This window comes from Oryzias melastigma, linkage group LG14 (genome assembly GCF_002922805.2).
Source record: "Oryzias melastigma strain HK-1 linkage group LG14, ASM292280v2, whole genome shotgun sequence".
NCBI lineage: Eukaryota > Metazoa > Chordata > Actinopteri > Beloniformes > Adrianichthyidae > Oryzias > Oryzias melastigma.
Genome location: NC_050525.1, coordinates 27,477,550 through 27,493,494, shown reverse-complemented (window position 1 = coordinate 27,493,494; position 15,945 = coordinate 27,477,550). Strand labels below are relative to the sequence as shown.

The 15,945-nt window shown below is 41.9% G+C and overlaps 1 protein-coding gene across 1 annotated transcript in view; it reads right to left on the bottom strand.

Moving 5' to 3' along the window:
• Nucleotides 1–1,494: 1,494 nt before the first annotated feature.
• Nucleotides 1,495–15,945, bottom strand: part of LOC112141287 (protein sprouty homolog 2) — a 20,115-nt gene continuing 5,664 nt past the window's right edge. The window contains exon 2 of the mRNA XM_024264405.2: nucleotides 1,495–6,881. Within this exon, the coding sequence (XP_024120173.1) occupies nucleotides 5,918–6,781 (864 nt within the window). The 5' untranslated portion in view covers nucleotides 6,782–6,881 and the 3' untranslated portion in view covers nucleotides 1,495–5,917. The remainder of the gene's footprint in view (nucleotides 6,882–15,945) is intronic.

Sequence of the window (15,945 nt, the reverse complement as noted above, 5' to 3'; positions counted from 1 at the left end):
AGTGTTTTCATGCAGTTTTTATTATTGTGTAAATTCATTCATTCACAGTACAGTAATTCTCCCGCTCCTTTCTGTAGGTTTTTCAGCACGTAAAAACTCAATCACACTTTCAGAGATTTCAGTGATCTTGGTATTAAAACGTTCAGTTTGTTCAGGACATTATTGCTTGTATATAAACTTTATAGTTTTGGAAATATTGAGTAAAATATGTCTGAGAGGAAATGAATGAAAAAGTCTTCAAATTTCAACATTTTAAGTAGATTAGCAACGAGACTTTAACGATATTCATGGGCTATGTTTTGATCTATTAGAGTAATTTTCAGGAACTTAAGAGTTTAATATTTTAGCAATATACTAACGTTTTTGGCTAATTTGTTATCAACTGAGGTTTTTTATGCTAACTTGGAGTTTAGCTTCTATTTTAGCAACAGGCTAAAGTTTTTGACTAATTGAGTTTACGCAGGAATTTTAGGCTATTTTGGTTTAACTAGTATTTAATCAACGATATAGCTTTTTTTTGGCTAATCTGGCCACTTCTGAGGTTTTTTATGCTAATTTGGAGTTAGTACCATGCTAAAGGTTTTGGCTAATTTGCTATTTACTGAGGGTTTTTATGCTAATTTAGAAATTGGCCTTAATTTTAGCAACATACTAACATTTTTGTCAAAATGAATTTTGGGCTATTCTGGAGTTTAGCTAGTATTTAAGCAACACACCAAATATATTTGCAAAATCTGCTTGTATAAGAGCTTTTTAAGAAAATTTGCTTCAAAATTTTTCTGAGATTTAGGCCAATTTCAGTGCTCTTTCATAGAACGTAAACAAAATTTTCCAGTCTTTTGGGAAATTTAAAATTTTGTAAATAGCTTTTGCATTTTTTTCAGCAAATCTTTTTAGCTATTAAAGTAAATTGCTTCACCATTTTCAGTAAAAAGCTTCAGCATCTTCAGCGACTACTTTCAGCAAAAAGCATTCACACTAACGTTATCACAGGAAATGCAACTTTTCTAGTTTATTTTGCAATCGTCTTCTGTAGAATGGCAACAACCATGAGTTTTTTTTTTTTTTGGTTCTTGTTTTTCTGCCTGTCCCAGACTTCTCATCCAGATGTTTCTCTGTGTTCTTGAACTTTCCCATGGATGCATGTTTGTCCAAAAGTCTCTTTCTGACTGTTGGATCATGAACTTTAAACTGAACTGAGTCCAGTGAGGCCTGCAGGTCTTTAGATCTTCTCTGATGACTTCCTTGCACCAAAGGAAGGATTTTATTGAACAGATCACCAGACTGCTGTTGGTTCATTGCCATTCCTCTCGGTTTTTAAACTCTACGATTACTCATTCCTGAAAGGTTTTCCATTTTCTTTGTGTGAAGGATCTCACTGTAGTTCTCCCAAAGCTGCAGAATTGTATACAAACAACTATAATTTCTAAATGCCAAGAGCTGTAACATCAAACCTGATAACGATAATGAAAAGAGTGAGTCGGAATCCAGCCGTCGTTGTGTTTGAAACTTGTTTTTATTGGTTCGTCTTTAGCCTTGAGGGCAGCAGCAGTCACACCACACCGAGAGGAACAAATTAAAGACAAAAACACTCAACAAAAATTGGTGCTCTTCATCTCCACTTTTCAGTGTCAAATAAATAACCTCATGATCAGTGTTTCCACTATTGTTGCAACCATTAAAATAAATATTGATGAAGCAATAACTGCAATGAAACGCATGTGTGAAATGCATATGGTTCTGTATATAATATATCTTATAGATAGATTTATATGTTTATATATTTTTGTTCTATATATTCTCCTTATTATTTTTGTTTTACAACAAACAAGATGCCAATCTGTACCAGAAGCGTTGCTCACTAAGACACAAGAGGAGGAGTGGAGTGGTTACACCGGCAGCCTGTGAACGGACAGGATTAGATTTCCTGCAGGAGGAATGTTACAAATGTTTCGGGGTTTGTGCACACAGAAAAACAATGTACCAAGACACCAGGTGGTTGTTCGCGTCTGCTTCTTCTTCTGTTGTTGCTTGTATTTACATTTGAAAGCACAAAGTTGGCCTTGTAAGACAGTTTTTTGTAAGCTAGCTGAATATTTCAGTAAAGTTAGAATTCATGGATGTGAGTTAGCGTTTTGCGTCCCTCTGTGTCAGTCCAGTTTACATTGAAAAGCAGGTGAAACTGTAAAACAAAGCAGTGTGTCGTTGCAGCAGAAAAGGAGCTCGTCCACGCTAATGCGGCTCAATCTGGTAAACATGGAAGCTCTTGTGCTGACTTTTTAAGCAGGATCTTTCAGAGCTGCATGCAACTTAACTTTCAGATAAATCTGCATTATTAGGGCGTGGCTTAAACGAAAATACGTTTTCTGTGAAAGTGATGGGCACAGGAACATTCAGGGCAACGCTTGTCTAATCATGCTAGCGGAAGCAGGACAGTTTCCTCCGTCTGTTCGAGGAGTTTGCATATTGATTCTGTCAAAGGGGAATTAGTGTGCAGAGTTGCCCCAAAAGTTCCTGAAAATGTCACATCATGACAGTAAATTGTTATGAATAATATAAAAGATTTGTATCACTCATATGGAAAGAAAAAAGTGAAATGAAAAATATTTTTACAAGCCATATTTACATATAAAAATATAGCAAAGTAACATGTAACAGAGTTGGTATGGCTGTGCTTAACGGGACATTCTCACTCATGCGTGCAAACATTCTCTCAAAAGTTACAACACTCAAACGGGCTCAAAAAACTGAGTAAATGTTGTTTTGTCACTCCCGCCATAAAAACATTCTGTTGCATTAAAAGACGCAGCTTTGCTTCTGTTTTTATTTTTTTTCCAAACATGCACGTCATCCACATCCTCTTCCTCCAACACCTTTCTTTGCTCTCATATGTAATCTCCATCCGCCAAAGAAACCCCACATCTCCCCTCATCCTGTCCCCCTCCCACACTCCAGTCTTCTCCGGCCCATTAGGAGCTATCATGAGGCTAATTGCCTTTCTGATCAACTCTCAGCGGAGCTGCATCTGCAGGCTTTTAGCCGTCTGAGCGGTAGAGCGGAGCTACAGTATGGATGTGTTGTAATAACAGCTGGTGCTCCCTCAGCGTCGGCTGGTTGGTTGTCATTTTAATGGGTTCAGAAAAGGCATCAAGAAAGACCGGAAAAAGCAGGAATGCACTTTTTATCCACACGTTCCAAACAATGAGGTAACGGTGCAGCCTATCAAAGAAATGTATATTTATGGCCCGCAGCATCAGGTACTGATGGCAAGGACCATATTATTTTTCCATATACAATACGTGTGGTTTTGACTTAAAAATATATATTTTAAATTTGGCTTATGAAGCAATTTAATAAGTAAAATGAGCCTGTTCTGCACTTTAGCAGGTGAGCTGTTACTTCTACATTTTGTGGACCATCATCTGCAAAGAAATAACTAATGTCTCCTAAATGCTGTGATATTCTTTTGTCTGAACATACTTTTTCTTGGTGTTTATATCCAAAACATTCTTATTCCCAACTCGTCATTTTTTGACACACTGGCTGTTCCAGTTAAATCAGGTGGTTTTATCTGACGCGGACCGAACCTCGGGATGCGTTTGGTACCGACACCCTAACCCGGTACTTTACAGCCTCTTTTCCTTTGAGCAGTTCGGTACAGTCCATTTTGGTCCAGTATTTTGAGCGTTTCTGTTGTAAAATGGACCCATTAAACAGTTCTGACCCGTACCTCTTGAGGGCCTCTTTCTAATGAAAATTATCGGCACATTTTTTTAAAAATTATTATACTTGATTCATGTTAATGACTTTTCTATTTAAAATGATGTTTACATGTACATCAGAAAGCACCAGTGTAGCGCTAAGCTAGCGATTCTGTTTTCCTCTTTAAGGCGCTGTTCTTCTTAGCTAATCGCAATCTTCTTTAAACAACATTAAATTCCTTTTCTACACAATGTACAACAAGTGAAGACACAAAAAGACGAGCTGCTGGATGTCCTCCATTGTTGGTGCTTTGGTAGTCGTCACACTTCAATGACGTAATGACACGCTAGCGGTCTACACCACGATGCGCCGTGAAAACAAACCACTTAGTGGAAGAGAGGCGTAACTGAGAGGAGACGCTCGGCAGAATTAACTAGACCGCGCCATTTTACTAGTCCCGTACCAGACTGCTCAGTGGAAACGAGGGTTAACCCTATTCTCTCCACGTCCGGAACTGGGTACCGGGTTAAGGTTAGGGTTAGGGTCCCGGTGTGGTCCACGCCCCCGTGTCGGTTTGCGACCCAGAAGTTGGGGAACCTTAATTTAACCGGAACAGCCAGCACGTCAAAAAACGAGCCTGGGACACCAAAAACATCAAGTTTAATGCGGAGTGGTCCTTAAGCATGCGACATAATGGGAATAAGAGTGTTGCAACAGTTCTGTTCTCTGTAAAGAAAGTTTGTCTTTTCATTGGCTGCATTGAGTCTTCACAAATGTCATTTAAAACACCATTAAACCTGTCAGTCATCCTAAACTGAGTACAAACATAGTTTAAATGGAGTATTTGTTGCATGAGCAGTTGTTGGATATTGTTTTTGTGTATCTGCTTCAGATTTTTGTTTGTTGTTATTGTGTACATATCAGTATGGGCCTTTAAAGGAGCAGCTGAAAAATGTTGGTCATCTTCTGTTTTGGTTTGTTATGATGTCATAAAAGCTTCTTATTACTAAAAAAATTGTAAAAAAGTATCACTCAGCGGAATGCATCGATGTTTGTAATGTGGTCGGAGTAAACATTGAATGTAAAAGGATGTTTTGGACATTCTTTTGCATTCATTTACAGATGAAACTTTGTGTCTTGCAATGATTAAAGTGTCTGGAGGTGAGCAACAATGCTTTAATGTTCAAATATCTGCATTTTTGTTGTTGTCTTTGTTTACACCTCAGCTATGCAGCCCTAAAATAGGGAGCGTCCCGGTCTGTAACAAGGAGAAACCGGTTCATTCTGTCACGGTGGAGAAAAGTGGATTCTTCGGGCGGAGGAGGAGGATGGAGGTCAATCAGAGGGGCATGTTGGCGACAGACTGACTTTGAGAGGAAACCCGAGCGGACCCTCCTAGCTCAACTGAAGCAGCACTGCTAAAAATAAAGACAAGGGAGGCTTCTTTTTGCTGACAAAACAACATCCACACAAATTCGCACACACAGGTTGTTGTACAGTAGGAGGACTCACACAGACACGCACGCTGCCTCATCACAATGGATGCATCCTCATTCTGGTTAAACAATCACCCACGCAGCTGGAGGTGGCGGCCAAAACATTGTCCGCCACATCACAGTGACTTTCCTTTACAAATGAGCGTCGCACCGGAAGTTCGTTCCGTCTCTTTTTGATACGAGTTTGGTTTGTTTGATGCCCTTTAAGTTTGGAGTCCCCGTCTGGCGTTCACCTCAGTGCAACACTCCTAAAAGTTGTTGATAGTTTTCGCCGTTCGTCTTCACCGCGCTCAGCTTCTGCCTCAGCTTGCTCGGATGTTTCGAGAGGACAGACGCGCGTTGGCAGCGACCGACGCCACGGGCGTCTTTCCTTCCTGATTTGGTCCATCGCCCCTCGAGCTCTTTGGGTGGGGAGGAAGAAGGCTTAGTTACAATAAATAAATAGATTCTGTCAGGCATTGACTTGAGCAAAGAATGCGGAGGGGACTTTTTGGTTAAGGTCGCTCTTCAGTGCCTTCTTCTCCAGGAAAGTCTTTAGTAGAATCGGAACAGGCACAGTAAAGCTTTGGTCCCTCCTGAGGTGGAGAATTCAAGGTACATCGGGTAGGCAACACTTCATGGTCGGATTGTCATACACAGGTATCGCGAGCTTCTGTCGTCACAACTGTTAAGTGGTGTTGCTTTGGCCACAGCTGAGTAAAAAGGATTCTTTGAGTCTGTCATAACGGCTTCTCCAGAGCTTTGCTGCGGAGCGAGGGATGATGGGAGTTAGGATTGGAGGCGGAAATCTTGCGGCACACAGTGTTGGTGTTGCTGCACCTGCAGCCGGGCCTTGTGGCGCGGTCATGGGCGCACTGACACAGGGCAAGGCACAGCCTGGCAGAGGGGTAGCAGCAAAGGCACGGCAGGCAGAGCGCCAGCAGTGCCATGGTGCTCCAGCGGGCGCAGGCATGCGCAGGCGTGCAGGAGCACGGTCGGTCCGCGCAGTTGTCCTCGTCGTCCTGCGCAGAACAGTGATAGAATAAACCTTTTACGCAGCACAGACACGTGCCGTACTCGACGACACGCTCGGCGGAGCACAGGCAACGCTGCCCGCAGGCCCAGCAGGACGGGAGGCGGCGAGGGGCGCAGCACTCCTGGCATTTACAGCGGCCGCACTCCTCACAGATAAACTGGTGAAGTCCAAATTCGTCACGTTGCAGGCTTTTACCCACGTCAGGCTTTAGCTCGCCTTTAGGCTGAGCGTGGACCACCGGACCAGAACCTGAGTGAGACGGCGTCAAACCTGCCAGGAGCCGCTGGTCCGAGGTGGCACTGGTCCGAGACATGGAGGAGCTTACGGTGCTGGAGCGGCTCAGGTGGGGAAAGTAGGCGTGCTGCTGCTGACTTTGGCTGCGGGACAGCGCAGATGGGTAGGAGGGCTGGGGGTAATGGGGGTAAACTCCATGAGGGTAGCGGTCCTCGTGGGCATAAAAAAATCCAGACTGAGAGGCGGGTTCCAGCGCCACAGGTCGGTCCACATAGTCATTGTTGGCCCGGATGGCGCGGATCTGGTCAAGCGACAACACAGAGTCCATCTCCATTTCAGGGAGGGAGGCGGGTCTGCTCCAGGAGAGCAGCGGCGGGGCTGGAAGCCGGGGCAGGAGCGAAGTGCTCCCAAGGCTCACGGCACATCAGATATCCCTGAAACACAAAGAAAGAGGAAGCAGCTTCAGTCAGAGGCGGCAGGACTTTCAGGGTCCAGATGAGTAGGACTCAGCTGGAAACTGATCTGGAGGACATTTGCTGCACAAGTGGACGTTAAAGTCCCATCAGTTGTCATACACATCAGTGTGTGAAATTTGTTCTCAGCATGTAACCTCTCCCCCGGGGGAGCGGTGAGCTGCAGACACAGCCGCACTCAAGCTGATTTAACCCCCCAATCCAACCCCTTAATGCTGAGAGTCAAGAGGGAGTCCCAATTTTAGAGTCTTTGGTGTGACTCGGCCCAACTTTGAACTTACAACCTTCCAGTCTCAGGACGGACACTCTACCACAGGCCCACTGAGCTGGTTACCTGCCTTAATCAAACCAACTCTGACAGATCAGACCCGGTAAGTAATGCTGAGTTACTGCTACAGAAATCCAATCCGTTTGACTCTTTGGATCTCACTAACCTCCAGCTGGACTTATCATCGCTACTAGTTTCTTTGGGGGCAACAACCCCAAATATATTTAAAGAGGACTGACAGCTTACTAGCTGATGGTAGCCAACACATTGCACCACAAATCTAAGCATCACTCGGCCAAACATGCATCTTGGCAGCAGTGACTCTAGCAGCCGCCATGTCATCATGACCGCTCGGGCTCCACAAGTTAACGCTGTTATTAGCCTGCCAGAGCCGGAGCGAACAACCCTGTAATTTAGCATCTGTCCAGCGCAGCTGCTGCCGCCGCCATGGAGGAATCCCACCTGCAGCGCTGGTCTGGGCAGAGGAGCGAGAACAGTAAATACACTTGATTATTCCAGAACGGAGAAGCTTTTCAGGCACAATGTAAGGCTGAAAAACAGTTGATTTCACTGCAACAGGGCAGAAATCTGTTTATTCAAAGTATAATACAGACAAGGACTGCAAAAAAATCGTAAAGTTATAGACCCATGACAATGAAAAATGTTTTTTTATGGCATTTTTCTGATGATGGAGGACATATATGAAGAAAATTAACCTTAAAACTACTTTTCTGAGTATTTCATTATTCAAATGGTTGTGAATCAGGAGCAGACAGTAAAAGGTTGTTTAAAAATTATCGTATTTTTGTGCACACGCCCAGCTCCGCCCCATTCTGATGCATCCACTTGCAGACAAATAGATCCATGAACGTCTTTGTTTTCCTCCTCTGAGCTGGAATCTGGATCAGAACTGGACGGCTGGATAACTCTGAAGTTGTCTGCAATTTTTGTTGCATCGCTAATGTTAGGTTGGAGGTGTAAGCTAGCAGGAGAACATATGGACCATGGGTGCCCAAAGTGGGGTCCGCTGGCTAAATTTGGCCCACCAAAGGTTAACTTTTGGCCCGCTAAGTTGTAGCTGCAGAAGCCATGGAGTGTTTAGTTAAAACCTCTTTCCATTTCCCATTGATTCTCTATGTTCCAAAACTCTACAGCTGTAATGTACTTTCAGCCTCCGGGTGGCGCTGTTAGAATTCTCTTTGTCTGCAGCTAAGGGTGAAACAACCACCAAGTGAGTCAGCCCTGGGCTTTTTTGTGTTAGAAATTCCCATGATCCTTCGCTGTCACTTCCGATGCTTTTAGCGACGTTTTCAACTAGCTAAGATGGAGCGACAGCGACAAACGGATAAAGTCAAAGAGCCGCTCCACTTTATTTAAATATTGTATTTGGTCCAGGGACCGGGATCCCATTTAGATTTGGGCCCCCCTGGTGTAAACAGAGAGCTCTCACCAACGGGGGTTGGGTTCCATGTTGACACGGGTTTTTGTTTTTAGCTAAAAACTGTATCGTCATAGTTAAGAGACTTCTTGGACCAATTTGAAGACAGATCAGGCGATGGTCAGAGTGGGACTGTAGATCTCGCTGCTGCTAATTCAAGACAGTACTTTCTTATTTCTTATCTTCTTGCTAAACCTGATTTTTTTTCACGATACTTTTTCTTTATCGCACGTTATTAAAGTTATAAACTGGCAAATCAGTTGCCTGCTGGAATCACCTCAAACCCTCAAAGCGTTTGATTGACAGATTCTTGGACCAATCACTGCTTGATAACGTCGTCTGGTCCCAAAATGGCGAAATTGGGCGATATCCGTACCACAGAAAAATGGTGACTGAATTGACTTCTTTTTGTAACCTCAGGTAAGACATTTATCTGTGACATCACAGCCTTGTTTTGACCATCTCTATTTCTGTCAGTGGGCGACATCCGTGGTGTTACGTGGTTAAATGGATGTGAGTAGAAAGCAGTAGCACATGTCCCATTGGTAGAAAAACACTGTATAAAACTGCAATTCATGTAAAGCTGTAAACCTTCCATCCAGATCAAAGATAAAGCATATTTGTTTGAGGGCATCTTTGGGATTACAGCTTCACTGAGATGATGAAGGCTTTCATTTTATATAAATGTGACCTTTGACTCAAAGCCTTAGTAGTATTTTTTGTAGTAATGCATAAATGGTCAAAAAAAGTGACCAGAGAAATAGTTTTTTTCTTTTTTTTTACTTATTTTGGTTTCTGTAGAGAAAAACGCATGATTGACACCTCTAACCAGATGACATATTTTGGTTTTCTGAAGGATTTTCTCCTCTGGTTCCTTCTTTCAGTTCTGTTTTCCTCAGTTGATGGTCGTCCACAGCTGCCTTCATTCCAGCTCCTCCAGTGTCCTTAAGTGTCTGGTCCCCATCAGGTCATCTGTTCTGTCACACGAGTGTTCCGTCTCCAAGCTTTGTTTTATTTATTAAAGCTTTCACATCCGCACTCTCTTGCAGTTTGGGTTGTTCCTGAACGTTTTCACAGCAGGACTGATAGAAATTGTCCAAATGTCTAAATTTTTACCCCAAAATCCAACGTGTTATCTGTTTAATAAATCATGTTATGTTTCTATAGTAACAATAAGGATATAGAAAATGATGGTGGGGATTTAACACTAGAACGTCCAGGATTTTCTACTACCCCATGAGTGTCCAGGCCACAGCCAAAAGGCTGTGTTAGTTAAAATGAGTAAATCAACAGCCTGCAGTTATCCGTCTTTCATTTGTAAAAGCAGCAATACCTGCCTAATCGACTGGATGACGACTTTTCAATGTCCCAGCTAATCACATTCCATGTATGTGTGACTAGCAGACGGTGTTCACACTGGTCTCTTGTAACTCGATACGAGTGCATCTTCTCACAGTTGGAGGCCTGATGTAAAAGCTGTAAAAATCTGGTGAATCTCGCTCCAGACCTTTTCTTTCATAGCTCTATTTGGATCTATCAAAGACTTGCCGTCATATATTTCCAGCCGGGCGATAACATCAATTATGAATTTCTCCTTTGTTGACACTTTTCAAACAGTTGGTACTTTCGTATTTCGTGAAGGTCACTTTCCAGACGTCATACCAAAAAGTTCAACTGGTGTAACTTTTGACGCGTGCTTAATCGCTACATTCTTTTACGCAGAGCCCGAAAACCAACTTAAACTTGTGTAGCTACGCATAAACATGCATTTACATTTTGCACACAAAGATTTTAACTTTTTTTAAACTATTTGTCACGTCTCTACGTTGAATCTTCCTCAAAGGTCAGAGTTCACTAAAGGGTTTATTTATGTTGATGGTTTGATGAACGCGTTCTGCTTGTGACGATCATGATGCTTTGATTTCACTTGTTCCCATGGCAACATAAACGGGATGCACAAGACTTTTGTTTTCTGCTGAGTCTTTCTCAGAAGATTAAATGTTTGCTGTTTGAATATTAAGAAACATTAATATTTCTTCTTTCATTGTGAGTTTTCAGACCAAGCAGGTCGGTTTTTGATGAAAAATGCACTGCTAAGCACTTCCTAACCTCCAGTCCAGTCCAGCCATAAAGCAGCAGATAAAGAGGGGCCAGGTTAGCTCGATGAGGATGCATTTTTCAAATTAGTCTGAGGAAACGGGAGAGGTCCTGGCAACTAATCACATCAGACAGAATGGTGGCTTCTGCTCACTCATTCTCTGCTGGCCTATCAGCCCATCTAATTGCTAAAAAGAAAAAGGTCTGCTGTTCATTTTCATGACCTCATATTTACTTAAAACCACGGCGATCCACATTGCAGAGCAAACTGCCGCTTGTGGAGGCTGTCAGGAAGAACTTTGAGGAGGATGTCATTCCTCCCGGTGCAAACAAAGAAACGGTCCCAAAAATGTAAACATCAGCTCTTTGGTGTGAATAATCTTTGCATCACAAACACGCGACCTTAAACCAACTCCATCTCTGCAGTTTGTGTTATCAATCCGATAGCAACAGGAACTGGGACCGGCGTGGTGTTAGAGGATGTAGCAGGGTGGGGCGGCAGCATCTTCCCCTCTCATATTGCAAGTGGAGCTGTGTGTGTGTGTGTGTTTGTGTCACATGTTTGCTATTTTATGCATCCAAGTGTGTTAGGGTTGTGGGTAGCTCACTTCCCAAATGTGGTTTCCATGGATACATCTTCCAGTAAAGGGCTGGGGGATGATCTGCAGCCAATGCCAGAGGTTCTGATTTAAAACATCAAATTCTGAAAGGACTGTAATGTTTCACGAGATAGAAAAATATGTTTATTTCTTTGTATGCTAGTTAGCCAAAATACAGGGACGACAATTGATGCAAAGTATTTTTAAAAGGGCAGCAGAGGGGCCTGTAAGTCGGTTTTGTTGCCGTTATTAGACTCAGTCGTTTCATGAGTTACAGTACATTAAGCCAACATAAACACAGAAAGTTCCTACAGTCCCTGAACTCACCAGTGAGGATGTGTTTACACTTCTGTAGAACAGAAAATAGGTCAGATTTGGACTGAAGCTAGTGGAGGCAGGCTGAGTGGGGGAGGTGTGGTCTGGATCTGTGATTGACAGGTAGCATGAGGTAAAAAGACAATCTTTTTATGATTTTTCTTGAGGCAAATAAGAAAAGAATCATAGTGTTCAGGAGGCCCAACAGCTGCCTCGCCATCCCGCAGCGGCTCTCTGTCTGCCGGTCAGCCAGCTTTCCACATGCCGGTTTATCGATCAAGGAAGCCATGCCGGGCTCTGCCTTGTGCAGCGACCTCCACCGCTCTCGGCGTCAGCATCGGGGAATAAGCTCCGGCGTTTTTGCCGTCGCGGGGTGAGCTCTGAGGCCCTCAACATCAGAGCCAATGGTCACGTGGTGAGCTTCAAATCGCAGTGTCGAGCGTTCAAAGATGGGCGGGGCTTTTATACTGGAGCTGCAGAATGTGAAGACGTGGACCAATCAAAATTCAACTGTAATACCTTGTTTGACCTGTAGTGGGCAGCACACAAACGGTTTTAGACTCATTTCAGGAACTCAACACATTTATTTTAAATTGTCAAAAATTTTCAAGGACCAACAAACAGCACTTTTGAAGTCCTATTTACAGAGGTCAATAGACAAAAAGTTGATTTAGTGTTTAGTTACCTTTTTAAAGAATTTTCTGTCAGAAAACAAAGTTGCTTAAAACTGGCTGTTTGGTAGATAAATGACCAAATTTACTCTTTAGTTTGTGCTCAGTGCAGTTATTCTTTTAAAAAAGATTAATAAAAATACTGTGATTATAGCGTTTCAAATCCGTAACTGAAGTGTAGTTCATAGAACTTCATTGTACTTGTGACGATGATAATAAAGATTTAAATACGCACTAGGAGTTCATTACACTAGTCCAGAGATCTGCCACCTGCGGCTCCAGATCCACATGTGTCTTTTATCTCTCCATGGTGGCTCCTCGGCCAAATATAAAATCAGTCATGGAGACTGCCGACCCAGCATGTCCTGCTAATGGCTTTCTAACCAAAACTACCTAAAGAAAACAAACAAACAAAGCCTGCAAACAAAGACTACCAACCCCAAACTAAAATAACAAAACCCAGCAGTGTAAGACTGCTGAGGAGGAAGAGGGGAAAAAATACAAAATAAAAACGATAAAAGAATATTTTTTTAACATACGGATTACTTAATTAACATTTATTTAATTTAGATGAGTTCAACTTATAAATTGATGTCTGAGGTTCACATAGATGATAAACTATGTAGGTTTTTACATCCTGTTGACCACAAGAAGCCTTGTTTTCTCAACCAACTCTACCTCCAGAATGAAGAGATTTTATATGTAAAACAAAACTTTGGTAAAAAGTTTGATATTTTATGTTAAAAGCACATATTATCTTATGCTGCACAACATTGCTCAATAGCTGCACTGAGATGATCCTGTTAGGTATAGTGTCTTTTATTTTGAAAAGAAGTTATCAGAGCGTGTGTCAAATGTAAATAAAAATAATATTTTCAGAGACGATAGTTCTTTTCATAGTTTTGCATTTGCTTGTGCCAAAAAATAGACATAATTCAGATTTATTATTAAAAAAAAAAGGTCATGAATCCAAATCCAATTTCTTAAAGGCTAAAGTTAGACTATGTGGCTCCTTCTGGGTTCTGGTCAAATGAAAACGAGTCCAAATGGCTCTTTTACTGTGAAAGGTTACTGACCTCTGACCTAGTCAGTTGATGTAAACTATTATATAAATGTTTCAAAAACAATGAGCTCATCCACATGATATTACAATATTTCATGGTCTGTCCAAATCTAGAAAATCTGAGAGTCCTGTGAATTAGGCCCAAATCATTACTCCTCTGCCACCGTGCTCAATAGCTGATATTTGTGCAGAAAAACGACTGTGACACAGGAAAATATCTTTATTTAGTTACATTTTTACATGACCAAATAAAGGTTAAACATCCAAGAAGCTTTAAGGTAATTTACTCAAAACGTGTAAAGTGGTGGTGAGTGATGAAGACACGACAGTCGCGTAGCGTGTAAGAAAGCGGCGCCATTTCCAGCGTCCCCGAGTGTGAAATACTAAAAATCTGAGTTTTTCTTTGATTATTTTATTTGTGTCTTTTCCAGCGTGAATTTTTTTTGTGTTCATTTCTCTGTGGTCAGAGCACACCGCCATATCTTTACTATTGTCAACATTTTGTTCGGTCAAATCTTTATCTTTTGCCACAATATCAAGCAGTTGTCAAAGGAAAGTCTGAGATTTTGTTTCACCTACAGAGAGTGAGTCTGTGACCATTTGTGATTTAAAAATCCTAAATTGCTGTATTAAACTCCAGTTATTATCCTGTGAGGTCACAAACATGAAAAGGTTTAGAAAACAAAATACATTAAAAAAAAAATAAGAAACCTGAAACAGGAGGTATTATGGGATATCACTGATTGGATGATGTTTCTCCACCTTTTTGAACAGGAAGTTTTTTGACACGGCGGTTTATTTCTGACATTTCTTTCAGCTTCTGGCCACGCCCACTGCAGGAGTTTAGTTGTGTAAACATCTCAATTCCAGCAAACATTCATCTGGTTTACCTCTTCTTCTAAACTCAAACCTTAACCAGTGATTTGCCCTTCAGGGCCACCGTACTTCAGCCTTACTCACTGAATGCTTCAAGCAGCGTTTTCCTCCTTGAACTGGAATGTTCCAGTGAGCGTCCCTCAGCAGACGTTTCTCCTCAAACCTGCTGAATGTTTAGAGGTTGAGGGTTAAATCCTGACTGATGTTACCAGCTGTGCTGTATTCTTCTCTGCGAGAACACGGTCCATCTGCTCCAGGAAGCAAAAGAGACGCGTCTCACTTTTGTTTTGACTCTTCCTGAAGAATGTGGACCAGTTCAGGCATAAATTGCAAAGCGATCAAAAACACAAACATGTTTCGTGTCGGACCGAAATGTAAATCTGTGAAACAAAACGAGCAGCAAAAGTGAAAGAGAAGTGTTGTTTAAAGAGGCCGTCAGCGGTAATCTGAGGATGGCGCTCCGAGCTGAGGGAGTATCAGTGATGACTGCGCCTGTGCTCTGGAACGGCCACACAAACGCTACTCCTCCACTTTCACTCTTTTGACAAAAACACTCGCAGCGTCGTACACTCGGTCTTTGCTGCTTCACCTTTAAACCTGCAGCGGGACGTTCTGATGGATTCCTGCTTTTGTTCATATGTTGGATTTCTTCATTCATGCTGAAAACATTCGGGTCGTTTGCTTTTTCATGATTTGAATTTCTATTAAAAAATTGCAGAGAAATGTAAAAATCTTCAACACAGTCGCAGTAAGATGCGTACATATGCCATGACTTTGCACTCTGAAATACCATGTATAATATACGCCAAACACGGTTTTTGCGTGCATATGATACGCAATGGTAGAGAATAGGTTGCGCCGGCGTACAATATACACGAGTTTTTAGGTTTCGTTTTGGTCACGTGGTCAGAAATCCTCCGGCTCTTTTCTAAATGATGTCGTTCCTGGTTAAGGTTAGGATTACGGTTATGGTTAGGGTTAGAAAAGCAAATTGTTCGTTTGTGGGGGTGTCTGTGATGCTCACGCCTCCACCAGGGGACGTGTCAAACCTGGGAAACAGACTTTGACACGTTTAGGACCACGCGTATTATATGCACGCAAAAACCGGTTTTGCCGTATATTATACACGGTATTTACCAAATCGTGGAATATGTACGCATTTTACTGAGACTGGGCTGAAATCTTTAACAAATGTTGATCTCATTTATGGTTGATCTAAACAAATTAAATTCTTTCATACATTTAAAGTTTTGACAATAAATAGTTCAATTATTTGAAACTTTTTAAACCTGAAAATGATCCCCTTAATATTGTAATTGTTATTTTCCTTCTTAATATAAAAATAAAGCTTTAGTCTCAGCCTGTTTGTGTTTGTCAGTGATAATTCTGCAGTTTTCAGTTTTCTTGAACACATCCTCCTCTTGATTGACAGCAGGGCCTGTCAGTCAGTCTTGTTGTCATGGTAACCTTTAGAGAATCTGTGGCTGACAGGTCAGCGGGATGATGCGTTTATTTTTCCACAGAGATCCTCGATCAGCTGATTTGAATGTCTTAGTTTAAAAGCTCTGACTTTAGCCTGAAAAGGCTAAGGTTACCTTGTCATCAAAGTCAAGACCTCATTGTAGGAGGAGTTAACTAATTAAATGATAATTCAAACTGAAGTGTTATTTTGGCTTTAAAATTTTTTATTTTTGTTCA